At 48.7% G+C, this 22003-nt stretch overlaps 2 protein-coding genes and 1 pseudogene across 2 annotated transcripts; 1 reads left to right on the forward strand and 2 right to left on the reverse strand.

Annotated features, from left to right (window-relative positions):
- Positions 1-1848: 1848 nt before the first annotated feature.
- LOC112890683 (bZIP transcription factor 46-like) lies at positions 1849-7366 on the reverse strand. The gene is made up of 4 exons (XM_025957530.1): positions 5975-7366; positions 5211-5282; positions 4362-4391; positions 1849-2433 (listed from the first exon to the last, which is right to left on the reverse strand). Exons 1-4 carry the CDS (start codon positions 6815-6817, stop codon positions 2353-2355), a joined length of 1026 nt encoding a protein of 341 aa, XP_025813315.1. The 5' UTR covers positions 6818-7366; the 3' UTR covers positions 1849-2352.
- An 8199-nt stretch (positions 7367-15565) lies between these two features.
- On the forward strand, positions 15566-18616 carry LOC112888476 (annotated as a pseudogene).
- A 743-nt stretch (positions 18617-19359) lies between these two features.
- On the reverse strand, positions 19360-21186 carry LOC112888475 (UDP-glycosyltransferase 73C3-like). The gene has a single exon (XM_025954697.1). It carries the CDS (start codon positions 21144-21146, stop codon positions 19656-19658), a length of 1491 nt encoding a protein of 496 aa, XP_025810482.1. The 5' UTR covers positions 21147-21186; the 3' UTR covers positions 19360-19655.
- Positions 21187-22003: the final 817 nt, after the last annotated feature.

The raw sequence follows: 22003 nt of genomic DNA on the forward strand, positions 1-22003 counted from the left end.
TTATGAGAGGGAGGAGAGACCCTCGGCGATTCGCCAAAACTCTACCCTAGTGAAGATGGCATGGAGCATCCAGGAGAGGCAAGGCGGAGACCCACTTACGCGTGGGGAAGGCACGTCGGCTATCCACCGAGTTACTCGACCGGGAGCTTGGCCCATCCAACGAGGATAAAAGTCGCCGTGCTGGAAGTTTGCATTTTCTACCCCATTTACATTTTGCATTACTTCTTGCACTTACATTCCGCGTTTACATTTCCTAGAATTGACTTGTGTAGTTTATAGGATTGGAACCTACAGTACAAACTTTTGTGCGGTAGAGATAGCAATATATAGAAAAATCTAGTGCACATATAGATAGATTTTGAAATAGGTTTTTATATGTGCTTGAAGCCTTAGTTTTTAGAACACTAATTCAGCCCCTCTTTGGATGTCACGGTCCTTTCAGTTCTATAGTTCCACTTTCATTAAACAATTATATTGTATGCATATGGGTTATTGTATGCATATGGGTTAATAACTTTTGAAAAGTGGAAAAAACAAGTTTAAAAGATTGTTGAGATGGGAGCCCCTAGATTGACATGCATGACCAGAGCTGTGTTGCCTGACCTGTTCATATTTCGTGCTACACTACTGTACATCATATGCACATGGTTTCTATTTGATTTTTCTCGACAATCAACAAGTATTGGAAGCACTTTCTAGAGTTTGGCTATGGCACACTTAGGAAGATCCAGAAAAAAAAACATAGCTTCATGTTCATCATGTTAGGATCTAGGGTAGTCTATTATATGGTGACACCTTCTGACCCTCGTTGAAGACACTGTTGTGTATCCCCCTCACATCTTTTGGGTTCTCTAGTTGAAAAATCTACTGCCGATTTTCCGGTCGACGTTGGTGGCATCTACTAGGGCAGGTCGTCATTTCCCCCCTGTAGGCTTTGCTGTAGAGTTCCCCTCGCCCACTATTGGTAGTTGTTGTATCATGCTATGTGGTTCTAGTCGCCCAAGCTAAAATGGTTTCGTTGGCGACTGATTGTATCGTTATCGTGTTCTACATTATTGTTGTTGTGTTTTTGTTGCTGTTTTGTGATAGTTTTATTTTTTGTTATATCCTTTATTAATACATAGATCAGTGGTTATCCTGCTGGTGCTTCTCTAAAAGAAAAGGAAATGGTCAGATCATAACTGAGAGTCTAGACTGACCAACTAATTGGTTGCATGATTGAATGCATGGACCACTTAAAGAGATAAAGTGGGATGTTGTCACATCAAATTATAAAAGGCCTTATTGATCTCCCATTTTTTTTTAAAAAAAAAGAAACTTGTGTACAATTGATCGACCTAGAATGACACAGCTTATAGTACAAAAAATATGTTAGGAATTAGTTTACCGACAAAACTACTTTCTTATCCGTCACCAGATTATGAAAATTCGTAATTGCGTGGGTGGTCGGTCCACCACGGACCGTGAAGATGATGCTCATGCAGACATGCAGTAGTGTTGGTTGCGCTGTCCGTGCATAGGAGTCACTGAAGCAATGTGGACATTCTCCTCCATGGCCAACAAGCAGAAGATGAACCCTTATCAGGCTTGGCTAATGGTAGCAATAATTACGTCCATGTTAGTGGGCGCCGAGTGGTTTTATTAGTGGGAGCTTAGTGATCATCTTAAAACGTGTACGAGTGCTAGCTAGGGTTCAGATAGAGTGCAGGGTGAGCCGTCTCTCTCTTTCCTCATGGTACGGGCGCACCGTGCTGTCTTTGTTGCGAGTTACTGACGCTGTCCTGAGATCCGCATTCTGGTGGCAACAATCGCGCCCATGAAGCGCTATCTAAACTGTGAAGTACTCACTGAACAAAAGCTGCATGATGTCGTCTACATTCATCAGCACATAGCCCCCAAAAATAGGGTACTGTTACAACTTACAAGCTGGTTAGAAACTAAAAACTCTTATTGCTACAGGGTACAGACCAACTGAGCTATAACCTGATGGTATCCTACCATTATCTGATTATCTCAACCACATGTAAAGCAGAAGCAGCGGCACAGCTGCATCCAGGAAACAACATTAAGTTACATTCATGATCTCAACATGGCAACAGATAGGCGCGGGGGAGTTAAACAGATTAGATGGTATGCCTCGAGGATTGCGCAACTGAACCTAAGCAGTAACTGTCACGGGCAGTCTACCCACGGGACCGAACGATCACATAACAAGGAGAACGGTAGCTCTGAAGCAGCAGCGGTCTAAGGGGGTAACTGGAGATTCTGACTTCATCTGATATATACACACGGGTCACCTCTAAAGAAGCCGACGATCTTAACTTTGGTCAATGATGTGCGAGCTTCAGCAGGCTACCACGGGCCGGTCAGGGTACGACGCAGGCAAAGTTTCTTTGCCTTTGGTCCAAGTTGGTTGTTGATTCGTTCCAGGACCTGCGAAAACCATTCACAAAGAAACTTCTGTGAGCGTAGGAGCGTTGTCTGAAGAGAACCTTTTTCCAACTGCTGCATATGAAAATCAGCAGCAACAAAGATCTACTGTCTTCAGCTACAAAATAGTCATCAAAGTTCACCAGGATTGTCAGGGTAAAGTATACATCTCACCTGAAGGTGTTATAACTTGTAATCAGAAGGAATAACTATATGAGCTTCAGAAAAAGTATGGCATACTTTATTATTTTATCTCACTAAACTATGAGAATGCCGACACCGATATCATTCTTTCCCTGATGAGGTATTCTTTCCTTTTAAGATCAACTAAATTAGAATAAGTTAAAATGCAGATGGGGGCACCAAGCAGGGTAAAATAGCATGTGCTAGCATTCTACTTCCAATAAGTACATATTCGCCATTCAGATCCCATTGGAGTGAAGCCCTCTTTAGTTAAAATCTGAACTTATTAATTAGATGCAGTATAAAAAAACAAAATTTGAATAGAGTTAACTGGTGACTTGATAAAAACTATATCAAGCACAACCGCTGAATAAAAAGTGTATGCAACATTTCAAAGTTTCAATTAAAATGTGTACCCTTTTAATAATGGAACATTTCTTGACAGACATACTAATTCATGTATATAGGCTACTAGTGCAAGATAAGAAGATACTAGAATTCAAATATGAAACTTTTAGTTATTATGGGAAGAAACCTGTGTCATAGGGAAGCTATGGTATTCTAAACATGTCCTGCATATAACGAATTTGTATTTGAAACCTAGACCTGTGCTGAATCAACATTAAACTGGACTGGACATGCCAAGGTTTGTCATATAAGATCTGACAAATTGATATGCCTAGCATTGGCTCTGCGGGCCATGTCCAGGCCACATGTACAGTCATATGGTTTATTTTGAAACTGTTTTGATGAACTAACTCTTAAGATCTCTTAGAGCTAAACATTCAGGAGTTAAATTGATGGAATTATGTGTATCTGGCAGCTTGCATTCACCTAGATGTTCAGAAGTACGTAAATAGGCACAAAAAACAATGGAAAATGAAAACCAAGTCACCTCTATTTTCATGTCATCACTTTATGTTTCATTTTGATACATCAAACTTTTTTTTCTTATGAACACTAAAAAGAATTGCTGAGTATAGCAAATGCTTGGTAGATATTTTAGGAGAAAAAAGGAGAAACTTTCAAAATCATGTGATTGATAGTGCTGCAATAATATGGACATAAAAATGGAACAGGCAAAAAAAATCGCAGCGATGATTTGTTATACTCCCTCTGTTTTTATTTACATGTCGTATTAGGTTTGTCCTAAGTCAAATTTAGCAAACTTTGACCAAATTTATAGAAAAAAATAATAACATTTACAATACCAAATTTGTTTCATTGAATCCACCATGAAGTATACGTTGATAGTGCATATGTTGTATAGTATAGTTGTTGCTATATTTTTCTGTAGATTTGGTCAAATTTAGCTAACTTTGATTTAGGACAAACCTAATACGACATGTAAATAAAAATGGAGGGAGTAAACAGTGATAGGTACAGACAAGTGCAGAATTAGGAGTCAATCATAGTCGTATGTCTGAAAAGCATTCAAACTAGTGTCCGATGGAATACCAGCAGGTTTCTATCACGGAGAACTATAGGAAGAACCCCATTGAGATGATGTTGTGAGACTTGATCCATGAACATTCCATGGAAAGGTAAAGGCTTAAGGCAATTATGGGAAATCAAATCAGATTATTGGAAATTAAATCGGAAAAATTAAACCGGTCCGCTAATGGCAGCTTATCACACACATTGGGACAGTAAAAACATGCAATTGTAATCAGACAGTGTAAAAGGATGTGGTAGTACAAAAATGAAAACTTACAACAATAGTATTTCCAAAAATGAAAGACCATTACCTCATCTTTTTGCTTCTTTAGCATTTCAACCTGCACATGAAAGAATAGCAAATTAGCAAGTGAATATATAACCTCTTTAGTCTTAAGGGGTTAAGAAGAAACAAACTATTATGAATGACATGGACTTCAGGTTGAAATATATAAATTCATATGGGAGTTAAGCTAATTGGAACATTTTTCCTTTGTCTCAAATCAAAGAGGTGATATGATAACACTATGTACAACACCACACAATGGAGAATGCAAATATGCAACACTAACAATTTATGGATAATGTCAGATGTCCCAGGTGCTACATGTGGAAATTCTAGGTCTCTTAATTCCATATATATACATTTCGTAACAAACAGAAACAAAGTTACCAGCAACAGCATTGAGTTCATGAAAGATATGTGCCCGAACTAGCAAATATCACAAGGCCTAGAAACCAATATGACACTTGTCAGCTACAAGCTCAAGTCTAAGACAAAAGGTATCAAATCAGTATGCACAGTCTCCAACAGTTACTGAAGTCAGTAAGTTCGATGCACCACATACCCAACTAGGACCAGGCATTTGAAAAATGCTATTAAATGCAGCAACTTATCTGTTGCTATGCTAGCAGCAAGCATCTTTAGGAAGCATATTATAAACATATAGGGGCTCAAATTTCTAGAAATGCAATGCCATTTGTGGAGAATGACTTAATAAATGTCCAATATCAAGAGATCATCTGAGGACCACATATTGAGTACATGAAGCCATGAATTGATAAGGTAATAAACAAATGATGTGCATACAACCATGAAGTCAAATCTATAAATTTTGTGTGGCAACAATGAAATCTGTAACAAAACATAGCAAGTATACCTGCTTTTTCTGCAATTCGTCATTCTGCTCCTTAAGTTTTGCCACCTCAGCCTCCAACTCCATTATGTAAGCCTGCAATGTTAGATATCGTACAGTTCAGTGTCTGTAAACTGGGTTATGATTTTGGACTCCTTTCAGTGAGTTGAACTGCTTAACAATTTGCTAGCAAGTAGAGCAATCACTAGATCTGAGTTGCATTAGCAAATTAGAGGTCAAAGATTATAGTCTACATACAGCAGTACAAGTCATTGTGAAATAATTGTACCTCTTCTATCTGTAGCAAAAATTAGCCAGAAAGCACACAAAATCTTATGTTAATCAGTCATATGTAAACTTCTGTAAGCCCAATATGTAATTGCTATCATCTCAATATGAGGTGGGAGTGCGGGATCTGAGACTGGAATGTGTAACCACCATCCCCAAAATTAACAAACTTATCCATTGTCTCTCGGTCTTCCTGAAATCTGAAAGGGTCAAGTTGAATCATGGTTCATTCGTAGATTCTTCTCCTCTTTAGGTTAGGAGTATTATACAATCCCAACTTGCTAATTGCGGAGGCTACTCAGCCATAAACTAATACAATCAAACAGCTAAACTGGAAGTGGCAGATCACATCAAGTGAATAAAGTACAACATAATCGAGGGGCATACCAAATATAGTTAGCATATAGATCCATTTCAGACAAGATTTTCTATAATTAAGCAAAAGGCATATGATTAACGGATAACGGAGAGCAGAGCAGTGGAAGAAGAAAAAGATTCACCTGCTTCCTGGCACGCGACCTGGCGGCCGACTCCCTGTTCTTGATCATGCGCCTCTGCCTCCTCTCCACCACCTTCTCGACGGTCGGTCCCTTTCTCACCCTGAGCGCGGTGTCGAAGGGGTACGGCACCGGCGACAGCGACGACAGATCCCCGGCCTCCACCTTCCCCATCCCGTTGAGCACGACGGGCGTCGTCGGCGCGGCCACCGTCATCCCTCCCCCGAGCCCCTGCCCGACGACCCCGGTGACCATCCCGTTCCCCAGCTGCAAGGTCTGCGGCGCGACCGCATTGCCCTGGGAGAATAGCGCCTGCGCGTGCGGCGGCAGCACGAGGGACTGCTGCGCCATGTCCTCCCGCACGACGCCGGCGCGCACCAGGAACTCCTCCAGCGTCATGGACCCCAGCGTCGGCTGCCGCTGCGCCTGCGCCGGCATCGGCGCGGGGGCCGCGGCGGCGGGGGCGGGGGCGGGGGCGGGGGCCGGGACCGGCTGGAGGTCCTCCCCGCCGGTGAGGCCCACGATCTCGCGCCAGACCTCGTCGACCGTCTTCTGGCTGAGCGTGCGGGGCAGCGTGAAGGAGCCCTGGCGCTGGATGGGCGCCCCCGGCTGCTGCTGCTGCTGGGCTTGCGCGTCCACGGACGCCGCGGCCGTGGTCGGCGCGGCGGCGGCCATGGCGTTGGACTCCTCGGCCGTCCAGATGTTGCGCAGCAGCTCGTCCATGTTCATGGACCCGAAGTCCTTGCTGGCGCCGCCGAGCGCGCTCTGGAACTCGTCGAACGTGAGCGAGTAGATCGAGCCCTGCCGCGCCAGCGCCGGCCCCCCGCTCCCTCCCGGCATCTCCATCCCCACCCTGGCAACACCCTCCTCTCCCCGAATCCCACCGGAATTCCGCACCAGGTCTGCAAAGCCCGCAGCTTTGAGCCACAGGAACACGCGAGGCGAGCACCGAGCGGAGCAGGGGGGAGAAAGGGGGCAGACTTATAGCCGAGCCGCGGCGGCAGAAGCGACAGCGCAGGCGCGACCGGCTGGAGGAGCTCGAGGGGGGCGTGATTAGCTGCGGCGGGGCGCGGAGTGCTACAGTATGCCACAATTAGCAAGGGGGAAATCCAGTTCGGCGGGGGGCGGATTAAAAAGGGAGGCGGGGGAGCATCGGGGGATGTGGAGCTCGAGCGTTGGTGGGGTTGGTGCGGCTTCGAGGGAGGCGATCGCGGCGGCGAGGTGGGCGAGGGGACAGGTGTCGCCTCGGGGCCAATAAAGAGCCCTGCCGCGGCAGCCGCTGCCGTCGGGGGACGACAAGGCCCCGCAGCCGGTCAGAGGATTACGATTAGTGGGGGGCGCCGGACAGCGGGGCGCAGCCCAGCCTGCCCGGCGCCGGCGCGGCTGCGCCTCACGCACACTGCGCCGCGGCGCACGGCGCACCCGCTCCTCGCTTGCACCACGCCAGAGGATGAAAACGGCGGCGGGTTCTTGGGTGCGTGGGTCAAACACTTCCACTTGCCACACTGCTACAGGTGACATTAGTCACATACTACGTACATGTCCACGATTGAAAGTGGAGTGATGTGCCGGAACGAGCGATAGGTGTTCCCGTTCACCCGTTGTAGTAACTCATTGTTGTATTTTTCTTTCATGGAAGCCGTAGTAGTTTCAAATGATGTGCTATGGTAGAGGTAGATACGATGCAGCCAACAACAAATATCAAAATATATGATGATAAAGAATAGAATATATGTGAATTTCCGTCCTTTTTTAAAAAAGATGATTACTCAACTTTGGATGAACAGATCAAACACTTTCACTTTCTGCACCATTACAACCAACCTACATGCATGGGCAAATTCGAAGCTAGGTTGTTGTGCCAAAATGACCTGGAACTGTTTGGGTAATTGCATTTTTTGAGTAACAACTCGTAGTTCTTGTAGTTTTATAGATTCGCCAAATAAGCGATCCAAACTCTAAACAAGGGGTTGGGTGCATCCTTGTGAGCAAGGATAGAAGTAGATAATGCATCTAATGGATATAAGATGTTAAAATTAGATAGAAATCTATCTATAGCCGCTAGGACGGTTAGATAAACGTGACGACCCTATGCCGCACCATGTACCCGATGTTAGATGGCACCTTATTAATTCAGGCTTATGTCACAGTACTTGTAGGAAGCGCCATGTATCAAGGTTTGTGCTTAATTATGTTGCTTGCGCTTATTCATTCTAGCACGCAAAAATTTAGCAGTGGAAATCGATTCTCCGAGAGGACGCGTCTACAATATCACTAGCAAGAATTCAAGGATTAAGGATATGTTATCCTGGTAGCGTTACTCAAGCCTATAGAAACGCATGGGGCGCCCACAGAAAAGGGTTTGTAAAGGCATATAAGTAATGGCAACATATCTCTTAAAACTTTCTCTTTTTTGTATCTCTTAACATATGATGAATTTGAAATTGAAATTTTATACAGTGGTAAGGAAGGCTATGAAGTATATACATAATTTTTTTGAGAATTTTTTGCGACTTTTGTTAGTTGGTTTGCACGGGTTTGCACGGACAGCCTGGTTTGCACCTGATATGTTGCCATAAGTAATATCCCAAATGTATGACAAACGTGATGAGGAAAATCTGATAAAAGGAAAGGGATAAACTTTGCCTCTTATAGTTTTATGTAATCCCCTATAAAAGTTTGTGAAATGTACCATCTTTTTGTTAGCCAATGCTAACCTTAATGGAAGCCATTCCCACGATCTTAGAACGGTGTTAACCCCTATTAGCGTATGATGGTAGCAGTAGAGGGCCTATAACAACTATCAGTATATGTTATCTGAAAATAGAGTACATGCAACCATTCTCTTTTAAAGAAAAAGGGAACCTGCATTGAACATCCAGATCAGATAATTGTTTCGAATATATGCCACTGGAAAGAGATTATAGTGATTTGCTAAGGTTAGAAAGTGTTTGAATCCGTAACATTCTGGTTCAGGTCAGCCAGCGTCCGCCTTACGTGCGCACGCCGCCGTGCCGCTCCTGTGTGTAGCTTTCCGCCTGTGAGCCCAGCCTTCTTTTCCCCTTTCCCGGACTAGAATACTAGTGGCTCCGGTTCTCGGGGACCAGGGCGGGTGGATGGATAGCGAGCGCGACGTGTCGGCGTCCGCGGGGCGCAGCGGGCTGGCGACGGTACGCGGCGACCAATGAGCGGCCGCAAGATGCGCGCATCCTGGGCGCCCGATCCCGACGCCGACGGCCGCGATCGCCCCCCTCCGTCCTTGTCCCACGCGCGATGGCCTCGTGCCTTCCGCCGCCGTGTGAAACGGGCCCCGCCATGGCATGCCGCTCGCTCAGGCTCAGCCGCTGCTCGCGCGCGCCGTCTTTTCTCGGCAACTTTTCGCCTAAAACATGGTCCGAAAAGTCTTGTCTGCTACAGTTTCCGCTTGAGGCGAAGAGAGCTCGGCGAGGGTGGTGAAAGTGAAATGTGGGTTGAGCGTTGCCGTGTCTTTGGCCTGCGAGTCAGCGGCTTTGCGTCGTGGCAGCTTAAGGGGAAAGAATGGCTGCTTCTTAGCGGAGGGAATTTCAATTTGCAACGCTCTACTCGTCTACTGTGGCCATGAGCCTATCCTAATTTCAAGCACGGTCAGATCTTGCGATGGCACAAGCTGAGGCCGGTGGGAAAAGGTCAGGAGGAACAGTAACTGCTGGTTTGGAAGAGCATGTACAGGAGTTGAAAGCCCTCCCGTCGTGCGGCGCGGGCAACGTAACGTAAAAGTCGCCGGCGGCCACGTGTCCCGGGGCCATACGATTTGACCGGTGGTGCCCTGCCTGCTCGCTCCGGGACGAGGAGGAGCGGCCATGGACGACGCTACGCTGGAGGCCGGCCGCATGCATGCCCAATCATGCCCGCCGCGCGCGCCCGGCTGGCCTGGCCGCCAGCGTGCCGCACTGTTCGCCGCCACAGGATCGATCGGCCGGCCCCGCCGGGCAGCTTATCCTGTCAGTCCGTCGCGTCCATCCTGCCCGCCGCTCCGCTGCATGGGGCTCTCTCTCAGGTCTCACCCACCTGTGATCTGTAACTGCAAGCGGACAAGCCCCCCGGTCTCTGAACGCCAGCCAGCCGGCCGGGCCTACCCCTACCCGCCTCGGCAGTTCTGAGTTTTCTACGGCGGCCGCCTGTGAAGCGACGCCAGCGCGGACCCCCCCAGCTATCATGCCGTTTTGAGAGCTCTGCCCGCAATTGAATAATGCCGCGCGCGGTGGCAGCGACGGAGGCTGGCTGGCGAGAAGACGCCGGCGCCCTCCACGTCGCCGGGGTTCTAGTCCTGCAGCGACCGGCCAAAACACCCCGAAATATTATTCTGCGCCCCCCGCGACAGCGAGCGCGCCCGCTCGCCGCGCCGGCCGCCGGGGCCGCACGTCACGCGCGCGCCCCCGGGAGACGGGAGGCCGTAGCCGTACGCTACCCATGCGAGGAGGGGAGCCAACTCCAAGAAGCGAGGGCGACGCCACCCCGTGCGCGCTCCGGTTTCCATGGTGGCGTCGCCCTCGCGCCGTTGCGGGTTGGGTCGGGTCGGATCTGACGACGCGCCTCTGAGATCATGATTCTGTCTTGATCCCCTGGGTCGCCATCGCTACCTAACGTGGCGTCACCACGGGTGGAAGAAGAAACCCCCCAAAAAAAGTTTAGCATGGGTGCCGTCGCGGGCGTTCGAGTTTGATACGGGTTTCCGCTCGGCTTTACGCCGGTCTCGGGTGTGGTTTTTTAGAGGTTGGGGAAGACCGAAAGGAGGGCGTTGTTCTGCACTTGTGCCCGGCAGGTAGGTACCGTAAAAACTATGGGAAACCTCTGGAAGGGCGGGGAGTAGAATAATGGCGAGTCCCCGGGCACATGCAGCCATGCAGGGCTTCTACAGAGTACCCCAGCTGCACAGCTGGGCATGTTACCGGCCGCTCGCTGGTTACATTGTTTAAGCACTTTAGTCCCCGGTGAGTACTTGAGGCTCGTCGTCTTTTGACCACACCGCGGCGGATTATTTGGTCGCTAGCTTTTGTGACCGTCGGTGCGTTTAGTTTCTTGCGGTTCCAGCTTTGTGCGTATTTTTTTTTCCTTTTTGGAAGGAATCCAGCTTTGTGCGTGCGTGCGTGGCGGCACTGTGTTTTTGGGCTGCTTCGTTGGACTTCTGGCTGGCCTGGTAAGTTTGTGGGCCTCCGGCTAGGCCAAATGCTAGTTAGATCGCGGTTGGGCCCCTAACCGCACGCAATGTCAGGTTTCTCTGGACGGTACGCTCTCGCATAGACCAGAGCATTTCCGGACATACGATTGGCCGCTACACACAAGGATTTCCATGATACCATTATAAATGTGCGACTTCTAGTATATCATTGCAAACTTAATGAAAGGGCCGTGGCGGATTAGCTTAAAAAACCACTGCTGTTACAGCTACAGTAAACATATGCTGATGATGGATTAATTAAACTTAATAGATTCGTCTCGTAAATTAATCTTCATTTATACAATTAGTTTTATAGTTAGCTCTTTCCTAACTGGCATCCGATATCCGTTACGATCCGAACCTATGGATCCAAACATAAATGAAGTCGTTGAAATCTCTAGACTGAAACCGTTACTGGCATGATTCTGCAACCGCTCGTTGAAATCTCAGAAACAACGTGCAACTACCGGCCGCTCACCAGGCATGGGCGGAGCCAGCATAATGCATGGGTATTCCCAGGAATACCCAACTATTTTGCTGAAGGATCAAGCATATATCAACTATACACACATGTATATATTATATTGGACCAAGATCTCTTGTTTTCAGCTTATAACTCAACTCAGAGCATCGGCCTCCTCGGCCCTCCATGTTTTCCACTCCGTCTGGCTCACGGGCCATAGCTGACACCCCACATCTACCGCCCCGCCCGGCCAATGCATCCACGCTAGATAAGCATTGACGCAGACTCCCAGTGATCCAAGCACATCCTGGTGGTGGTGCCCCTGCTGCATTCCCACTCTCCCAGGCCGGCAGCAGGGCAACGGCAACACCCGTGCCCAAGTCAAGAGCAGAAACGATATCAAGCCAGCCAACCGGCAGGGCGTGGACCGTAACCCAACCCCTAGCAACCGAATAATCGAGCATCAGGCTGGCACTCTAGTAGTATTGGTGATAAGGGAGTCTCACATCCCAATTTCTTATTTTCTTGCACAACTATTGTTAATATTTTCTTTTATGGCATGTATAGTTTTTGACGTGGATTGTGGAGCGTGAAAAATGAATAGCAAATCAGTGATTTGAAATCTTTTTGGAGCTAGGTGCATTCTATTTTGTTTATTACTTTTTCAAGCATAAAACTAATTGTTTAGGTGGAATTACTTATGTGAAAGGAGATTTAGAAATTATGAGAAATAAGAAACAATTGTAATTTGTCTTTATTGCATGAAACATCTTTAGTTTCAATGGTTTGTAGTATTCTGAACTTTTAGCGTTTTTATCGGATATATTGTTAATATGAAAATATCCAACTTCTAAATTCTGGCTCCACCACTGTCACCAGGCTGCATTAATCACGAAACGGCCTTGAATCGTGCGACCAAATCTAGCAGGTCGCCGTGCGACGCCCGCGCCTTCCTGCATAGCCACCCTCGCCTTGGCCACGAGCGCGCGGGCCCGCTGCCGCCTCGCCGCCGCTCACGCTCCTCACGGCCGCCTCCACCACGATCTGCTCGCCGGCCGGCCGTGCCGCGCCAGAGGGAGGCGTTGGAATTTCCGCCAGCTACCCGCGACCACCACCTTCCAACGCCACCTTAAACTTCAGCTCATCAAACCACAACGCCCCCGCACCGGCAAGCCCAACCTCCCACACAGGCTTACAGCAAGTCAGCAAGTCAGCAGCGGCCAGCAGAGCAGGACGCTGCTCCCGGCGCACCATGGACTCTGATTAGGATCGGCTGCCGGTCGCAGGAGCCCATACCAAACATGCAAACGGTTTCGTGGATAGGGTTTTATAATTACTGGCAAATATACTCGACAAATATACTCGTGCATTCCTACGGGAAGTTATATAAATATATTGGTTAATATATAACAATATATATTAGGCATCATATATATATATATATTACAAAAATATATTACGTGTTGGTGTCGAGGACTTCAGTCTTTTTCTATTTTACTCACCAAGCGCTAATTCTCTAAATAGTTCCGAACCCTTAACTCATATACGGTCATCCGGATTCTGATTAGGACTTCAATTGATGGATAAAAAATTATTGCTTGCTTTAGTAATAGTAGAGATAGAGATGCATGGGTGTTTGCATCAAAATTTGGTAATTTTATGGCCAATGGAGTATATGAAAGGAAGCCGATGATTTGGTATCAAGGAAGGACACGATTGGTTAAGGAAGCTTTATTAGCAAAACTCTACAAAAGAAAAATTAAAGTCTGGTATCTTAATATTTTCTTTTGTTTAGATATTTTCTGCTAGGTAAGTTTTGTTTAGATATTTCTTGTTAGGCAAATTTTGTATCAGTCCAGGGTATAAATATAAGCACCGGCTATTGTATCAACTATCTCTCAATCAATACAACGTTCGGCGCATCGCCATCCTCTTTTCGGAGGTTTTCATCACCATTGAAATTTGACACATGACGCGGGGCTGTATGGCTCCGATCTCTGGCGAAGGGGTAATCCCTAAGTTCCGCCGACCTAGCAATTGTATCAGCTATATCGGCGTCACTCAAGGCTGCATCATTTCGATCTTTTGGAGTGCTCTGGTTCGGTTGATATAGTCACCTACTAGGTATCGATTTCTATCAAATCGTGTTTTGTAAGGCTACATCGTTCGACCTCTTGCTAGATCTGGTAGAATCACAGTTATCTTGGCCTTGCTTATATCTATCGGTTTATATCTTTTAAGTCTGTTGCTTAGTTGTTAATAACAGATTAATTTCTTTAATAAAAGTATCAGATTAACTCTCATTAACCGATAGTCCGTTGTCATGGCCTTATTTAAGCTTTTATTGTGCTTATATCTTGTCACAACTGGATTCAGCTCGTAGCCTTTAATTTGTCGCCTTACCGCCAACGCTGTCTCGATCAGATCCGATTTGATTGGTGGTGATGGTAGATTGATTTGTTATTGGTTTGGTGGTTCTTTTTGCGATAAGATAAACGTTCAATAATAGCTTCATTCTCATCTGACTCCCAAACGATGTATGGTTTAAACATCGAGCCTAAATTTAATATTCTGAATCAATATCAGAAGATTGTTTCGTATCAGTATTTATCTGTCAGGACTAACATCAAATATATATAGCCGATTGTTTAAAATCTTTTCGATATCGGCTAATATCGATACATCGGCCTATTGGCCGATCGGCTCTTTTTATCTATCTTGTCAGTTGTAGGATCAAACTGACTAGCACGCCATGAACTTCAAAATTCAGAACTTGCACTAGAGTTAAGCATATCTCCTAGACCGATGTGTTGCCCGTGAGGAATCATCATCGGCCGAGCGATTTTTTACGGCTAGGCAAAGAGCATGGATGCAGTTGGCTTTGAAATCCCCTGCAGTGTATATGTGACCTGTCGATCACATAAAGATTGCTCCATCGACTTACTTTGTGCGAAAATCAGGGGCGGATCTAAAGGGAGCTAGGGGGATCAAGCCCCCCAACCTCACTAAGATCAATGGATACCTCCCGAAGTCTTTTTTTTAAGAAAGAATGAAAAAGAAGGGGATGAAGAAGAAGAGAGAGGGAGGAAAAAGAAGAGAGAGAAGATGAGCCTCCTTCTACGTTTATTTTCTGAATTCGCCACTGGCGAAAATAGCATATTTGTCAAAGTTCCCGGCTCGGCGGCACACACATTCGGCATGTAACATGACCACGGTCATGATCAGAACAGTCCAGGAGGTTTAGGCTGTCTCCAACGGTGCACTCTAAACCGTTCTCTACCTATATATATAGAGAAGATTCCGTTCTCTATTGCTCCAGCAGCGTTCTCTAAATGGTCCTCTAAAATAGAGCATTATCTAAATGGTCCTCTAAAATAAAGAACGCTACAGGTTTCCTCTATATATAGAGATTCTCTCTCCTCTTCTCTATTTTTTCTTTACGTTTTAAACACTGAATTAAATAAAAATAAAATATGTCCATAGCATTTGAGGTATGATAAATACGTACGTATAAAAATTTGGAACAAAATACGTTTCTAATATAGGGTTTAATGTATAGAGAACGAGATTTAGAGAACGTTGTTGGAGAGAAATGAGATATAGAGGAGAGAATTTTGTAGAGAATTCTGTAAATGAAGGATATAGAGAAGGATATAGAGAACGACGGTTAGAGATAGCTTTAGATCATCTCTGGAATACTCGAGTTAGAGTTAGACAAATCAAACCTCCTGAGACTAACTTGTAACCGATGCCTCCTGGGACTAGGAGTCGTAACCGATGAGGACTCAATTGTTGAGTTCCTATATAGACACATGTAACACGTGAGGTGCCATATCGGCAATCACGTTCAGCAATCAACTACACACACCACGGGCACCGCATTGCATTGACTCGCTGCTCCTACTCTCCCCAGCTCCCCGAATCCGGCGACGCTATGGCCGGCACGTGCGCCCACGTCGAGTTCCTCCGCGCGCAGCCGGCTTGGGCGCTGGCGCTAGCCGCCGTGGGCCTCCTCGTGCCCTCCCCGCCATCCGCCTCGCGCTCTAGGTCTACGCCGCGTTCCTCCGCCCCGGCAAGCCCCTCCGCCGCCGCTACGGCGCCTAGGCCGTCGTCACCGGCGCCACCGACGGCATCGGCCGCGCCATCGCGTTCCGCTTCGCCGCTGCCGGGCTCGGGCTCGTCCACGTCGGCCGCAACCCGGAGAAGCTAGCCGCCGTGGCCGCCGAGATCAAGGCCAAGCACCCCAATGTCCGCGAGGTGCGCACCTTCGTGCTCGACTTTGCCGCCAAGGGGCTCGCCGCGGGCGTGGAGGCGCTCAAGGAGGCCATCCGGGGTCTCGACGTGGGGGTGCTCGTCAACAACGCTGGGCTGTCCTACCCGTACGCGCGCTACTTCCACGAGGTAGACGAGGAGCTGATGCGCAGCCTGACCCGGGTCAACGTCGAGGGCGTCACGGGGGTCACCCACACCGTGCTCCCCGGCATGGTCGAGAGGAAGCGCGGCGCCATCATCAACATCGGCTCCGCCTCCGCCTCCGTCATACCCTCTCATCCGATGTACTCCGTCTACACCGCCACCAAAGCGTGAGTTCCTCGTGTTCTTGCTCACCAAGTACTGCTTTGCTTCGTTTCCATTGATGTTTGTTTACTCTCGCAGTTGCACATGTCATAGCTCTTGAATTGGCTCGATTTTAGAATAGACGGCGTTAGTGGAAGTAAAATTGACTGACTGAGAATAAAGAAACACACATTTTGTCGGTTTCGAAAATGGCCGGCAGCTAAATCTACTCGAAGTGTATATCGCGTGCTGTGATCGAATATGGCTTATCATATAATGACTCAAGATTTATACTGCTTCGAGCAATCGTACCCTACGTCCAGTCGGGAGTCAGTCGGATGTATTACTTGAGCCCAGGTGCTCGTGAGAGTTGGGGAGTTATAAACTTTCGAGCGGAAGCTACGAGGTACGAGTGTCTATGGTTTGATGAGTTGTCTCTCCTAAGCGGATGACCCTCCCTTTTATAGTCCAAGGGGGGCTCTATTATAGGGGAGCTAAGGGTGTAAGAATAGAAAGAGAGGACTCCTGACCCCGTCGGTCAGCGTCGTCAGCCTCGTCAGTCGGGTCTTCCTATTCCACCAGTCGGAGTCTTCCAGTGACCACCGTCCAAGTCCTGCGTCATGGGGCAAGCGTCTTGTCTTGTCCCTGCGCATCATGCTCCATCGGTCAGTGGTCGTGAGGGCATCGATAGGTACGGTACGGCTATCACGCTCCATCCCTGGCACCTTCCCCGGCTATTTCGTCGTGACGTAGAATGCTCCAGCCATATCATGATGATGTTTCGCCCTGTCCTTTCCGCGAGGACGGGCAGGTAGAATAGTGACGTCCTACTGCCACAGCAGAGGGGACTGTAACCCCGTGGAGGAAGTGGTTGGCCGTGTATGATAGGTTGACCCCGAGTCTCATCCTTATCCTTCATACCTACTCCCGGAGCCCGCTGATAAGCCGGGCGTGGCCTCCCGACCAGCCTGCCGGTCGGGGAGGTGGGCATGTGTAAGACGGAGACCAGTTGGAGTCTCCAGTCGGATCCTTGGTACAGACCTGGTCTCCGATCGCCTCCCAGGTCGGGGGCATAGGCCAGGCTTGCCCCGACCAACTTGTCGATCGGGATAATAGGCCTGGGCCGCTCGGACGGAGCTGCCGTCTACGAGGAAGGGCGATCGTCTAGGCACGGCCTTGGACTGGTCAGCGAGAAGTGATCCTGCTGGTAACCCCGGATCCGTGGAGCTGTCACCTTTGCTACCTGTCTGTATTTGCTTAGTAAAATGCATCAGTTAGACTACAGATGCGGAGTTTGTTTGCATCTGACATTCTGACTTATGACACTCTATTTAGAGGGAATGAATAGATAACTGAGTTACTTGTAAGCAGGAAACTTAGGCCTACTTTCTTTTATATGCATGATAACTGAAAACTTTTGATGATCGTCCCTTCAGCTCGTAACCCATAAACACTGAAGTATAGTTATGTGACATAAACTATACTTTCAAATAAGCGATTGGTGCTTTTCTTGCATTTATTTTGTGTCTCTCTATGCTGTTATACATACTTAACTGGAAAAATACAAACATGAACAATCTATTCTATAGCCTTCTTTAGGAAATTAAATAATAGACAGATACGCACACCCACTTAGTAAATGCATGCTAAAAGTCATTTTATCTTTAATTTTCAGGGATGTCGATCAATTCTCAAGATGTCTTTATGTTGAATACAAGAGCAAGGGTATTGATGTGCAGTGCCAAGTAACAACTATTCTCTCTATTCTCTCTGTTAAACCAAATTGTACTACTTTTTTATCAATTCTGGATTCGTCGATTTTACAATTGCTGCATATGTCTTGTTAGTGGTTTTGTATTATATATACATATAAATCTAGATCAAAGAGAAAGTAGGGAAGTGTTGCTCGGCGCAATATATATATGTATATATACGAACTTTTGCACTCTTAGCTCATCTTCTTCAATCTATCCAGGTACCCCTGTATGTGGCGAGACAAAGATAGCATCTATCAGGAAATCCTCTTTCATGGTTCTATCTGCAGACACCTACGCTCGTGCTGCTGTTCGCCACATTGGCTACGAGCAGAGGTGCACGCCATATTGGCCACACTCCGTCATGTGGTTCTTGATCTCCATTCTTCCCGAGTCCTTCATCAACAGCTTTCGCCTGGCCATGTGCATCAAGATCCACAAGAAGGGGCTAGCCAAGGATGCCAAGAAGAAGTCCTTGAGATGTTTTAGATATTTGCTGAGCGCATGTCGTGATTCACACTGTTTCTTCATCACCTCACTTCATTTAGCTACCATTGCTCCTGAATCTTTTAAAAACGAGAATATCGTTGTTCCTTACACAATTGTGAAGCGAAAGCATGTGGTTCTTTTAAAAGCGAAAGAATGTAACACTATGTAACACTACCGTGGTTAAAGATGGCATGGGATTGACTTAAGAAGCTATGTAATTCTTGTTCTCTAGTTTCTTTGCCTCCGGATGATTTGAGATGGGTTTTTTATCTAGTCAGAGTTGTATATCACTGAACTTCATGATGTTGGGGAGTGAATACTTAAGGCTTGTGGTCGTCTTTTGACCACACCATTTCGGATCTTTTGGTAGCTAGCTTTGTGTCTGTCAATGCGTCTGGTTTCTTGCAGTTTATGTGTCATCCTATCCGGGCCAATTGCTGGCCCCCTAACCGCACGAAGTGTCAGGTTCCTCTAGGTGGTACACTCGCATGGGCGAGCATTTCCGGTGATACAATTGGCTGCTACACACACAATGATACAAGAATTTTCATGATAGAATTATAAATGTGCGACTTCTATATCATTGCAAACTTTGCTGCTAGATGAGAAAAGGGCCGCGGTGGATCTAGCTTCAAAAACTACTACTGTCACACCTACTCCCTCCATTTCAATTTATAGATCGTTTTATATTATCTAGATATGTTATTTTTAATTATATATCGAATAAACATAACGTAATTTAGATGCATAGTAAAATAACATAATTTGGAACGAAGAAAGTACTATTTTGAAACAAGCTTTCGCTCATAAACAGTATGGTCCGTTCTCTCAAAATGCAGTCAGTATACCCACACAACTGTTTTGGAGAAACTATATTTTTCTCTTTTTTTGAGCTGAGAAATGTTTTGGACCTATGGCACCGAAACCTTTTGGAGCGGTTTCATATCAAACTCTTTCTCTTCTTTTTAACATCTTATATCTATGCGATACAACAATGTGTAATATCTTATATCTATCTTAATATCTATGAGATTTTTTTAAAAAAATATCTAAATCTATGGTGCCTACGTCACCTCGTAGGTGGTCATAAACGGTGACGTGTCTAGTTGTGCTTCCAAGAAACAAAAGCAATGTCATGAATGAACGACAGCTACGCTAAACAGAAGACAGAAACCGTCCCTAGCATGATTTTGCAACTGCCATTCGCTCACCACGCTACGCCAATCAAGAAACGGCCTTGAAGCGCTTGACCAAATCCAGCAGGTTGCCGTGCGACGACCCGCCTTTCTGCATAGCCACCCTCGCCTTGGCCGCGAGCGCGCGGGCCCGCCGCCGCCTCTCCTCCGCCTCCTCCCCGCCGCCCATCACGCTCCTCACGGCCGCCTCCACCACGCCCCGCCCCACCACGATCTCCTTCTCCACCGCCCGGTACATGAGCGGCTCCGTGACCCCGACGCTGACGCCGATGCCCAGCACCTCGACTGCCATCTTCTCGTTCAGGAACTGGTCCGTGAAGTGCGGCCACGTCACCACCGGCAGCCCCGCCGCGACGGCCTCCAGCGTCGAGTTCCACCCGCAGTGCGTCACGAACCCGCCCACCGCGGCGTGGGACAGGATCAGCACCTGCGGCGCCCACCCCCGGACGAGCAGGCCGCGCCCCGCCACGCGCGCCTCGAGCTCGTCCAGGAAGGCGCGCGCCGCCGCGTCGTACTCGTGGGCGTTCCTGACCACCCAGATGAACGGGTGCCCCGACGCCTCCAGCCCGAGGCCGAGCTCCACGGCCTGCTTCCCGCCCGCCCGAGCGATGCTCCCGAAGCTGACGTAGACGACGGAGCCGGGCTCCTTGCCGTCGAGCCACCGGAGGCACTCGCCCGCGTCGATGGCGGCGGTGGCGTACCCTCTCGCCGCCAGCGTCGCGGCGCGCTGCTGGTGGTAGAGAGACACCGGCCCGATGGCCCAGACTTTCATCTTCCTGGCCGCCGCGTAGCCGGCGACGTACTCCGGCTCCATCTCCTCGAAGGTGTTCATGATGACGCCGTCAGCCTCGGCCCGCGCGCGCTCGATGTAGTCCGCGAACACCTCCCACGCCGCCGACCCCCGGAAGAAGCCCGGCGCCTGCGCTCTCGTCACCGCGACCTTCTTCTCCAGCCCCGGCACGACGACCGGCTCGTCGTCGGCGGCGACGCCTTCGAAGGCTTTGAACCGCTCGACATTGTGCTGGCACAGGAGGCAGAAGGCGCACATGCTGAAGAAGCTGAGCCGCGGGACCCCGAGGTTGGCCGCGAGCACCGTGGTCCAGGGGTGGCAGAAGTCCGACACGACGCACGTCGGGAACGGCGCGCGCGCGCGGAGGTAGCTCTCGATCGGCTCGCGGAGGCGCGCCATGGCGCCGAAGTAGCTCCGCATGTGCTCCGCCGGGACGTTGTCCGCGTTGTCCGCCCCGTCCGGCATGCCGGCCGCGGCGTAGTCGAGCGGGAACTCGACGAGCCGGACCTGCAGGCCGGAGCGCCGGGCGGAGTCGACGGTCGGGCGCACCCGCGCGGCCGTGGCCGGGGTCCCGGCGATGGTGCAGACCGCGCCGTGGGTGGCGAGCAGCAGCACGGTGTCGACGGCCGGGATGAGGTGGCCCTGCGCCATCAGCGGGACGAACACGAAGTGCGCCCTTCCGCCGGCGTCTCCACGGCCTCCGGGTGCCGCTTGTCCCTGGCTACCCATCCTGGTTCCGGGCGATCGTCGTGGCCGATCGGATAGGATTAATTGGGGGGCAGTGAGAGGTTAGTGTTCTTGGCTCCCGTCCCGTGTGTTCTTCTTGTAGTTGTTGTGCGTGTCAGAGTGTCAGTCGGAGTGTAACATCTTTAAAAGACATTCGAGTCGATTTGGAGCTTTGTTTGCGTCGTTTGCCAAGCCGGCCGGCGGCGACGACATCGATGATTCCGAGGCCGGACGTCAGTGGTGGCGCCAGGATTACACTTGTGTGAATTGAGACGCGCATGAGGCGTCAGTGGTAGCCTGTTATTACGTTTGTATTGTGGCACTGTACTCCTGAAACACTCAAATAGGAGTTGTCTTACATAAAAAAGAAAGGAGTTGTCCGAGTCAGAGGCCGAAAAATCCAACCAAATCAACGTCGACTGACACTGGCTGAGTTCGCATTTGCAGCCGCCAGCCGTTGCCGTCAGCATAGTGCAATCATTGGCTCCACGTTGGGTCCTTCACTGACAGCCAATTGGATCGCGTGTTTTGAGTAGAATTGCGGTTTTCCAACAGGCAGTAGCCATGACCCAAGAGCAAAGCGACGCGCGGTATGAGTTTTCCCATGGTTACTGAATTTCCAGGATAAAGGGAAAAAAAAAGGAAGCGGCGGCGGCGGCTGCTGCTGGGCCAGTACAAGGCCCACGAAGGGCAGCCCAGCAGGCCCAAGGCCCAAGGGAAAGCGTCCGGCCGGAGAGCGAGACGTGCAGAAGCGGGGCCAGGCAGCGGTCGCCTGCTCTCTCCCTTAGTTACGCGCATTCGGCAGCCGGCAGGTGCGGATGGATGGCGGCGCAGGCTAGCCCGCCCCTGGCCCAAACCCT

This window comes from Panicum hallii, chromosome 4 (assembly GCF_002211085.1).
Source record: "Panicum hallii strain FIL2 chromosome 4, PHallii_v3.1, whole genome shotgun sequence".
NCBI lineage: Eukaryota > Viridiplantae > Streptophyta > Magnoliopsida > Poales > Poaceae > Panicum > Panicum hallii.

What these genes read in the sequence shown, in the direction of transcription:
- LOC112888475 (XM_025954697.1), bottom strand. Translation starts at nt 21,146, where the DNA reads ATGGGTAGCCAGGGACAAGCGGCACCCGGAGGCCGTGGAGACGCCGGC.
- LOC112890683 (XM_025957530.1), bottom strand. Translation starts at nt 6,817, where the DNA reads ATGGAGATGCCGGGAGGGAGCGGGGGGCCGGCGCTGGCGCGGCAGGGC. An exon ending in GGTCGCGTGCCAGGAAGCAG is followed by an intron (nt 5,283 to 5,974) that starts GTGAATCTTTTT and finishes CTAACATTGCAG; the next exon opens with GCTTACATAATGGAGTTGGA. An exon ending in ACGAATTGCAGAAAAAGCAG is followed by an intron (nt 4,392 to 5,210) that starts GTATACTTGCTA and finishes TTTCATGTGCAG; the next exon opens with GTTGAAATGCTAAAGAAGCA.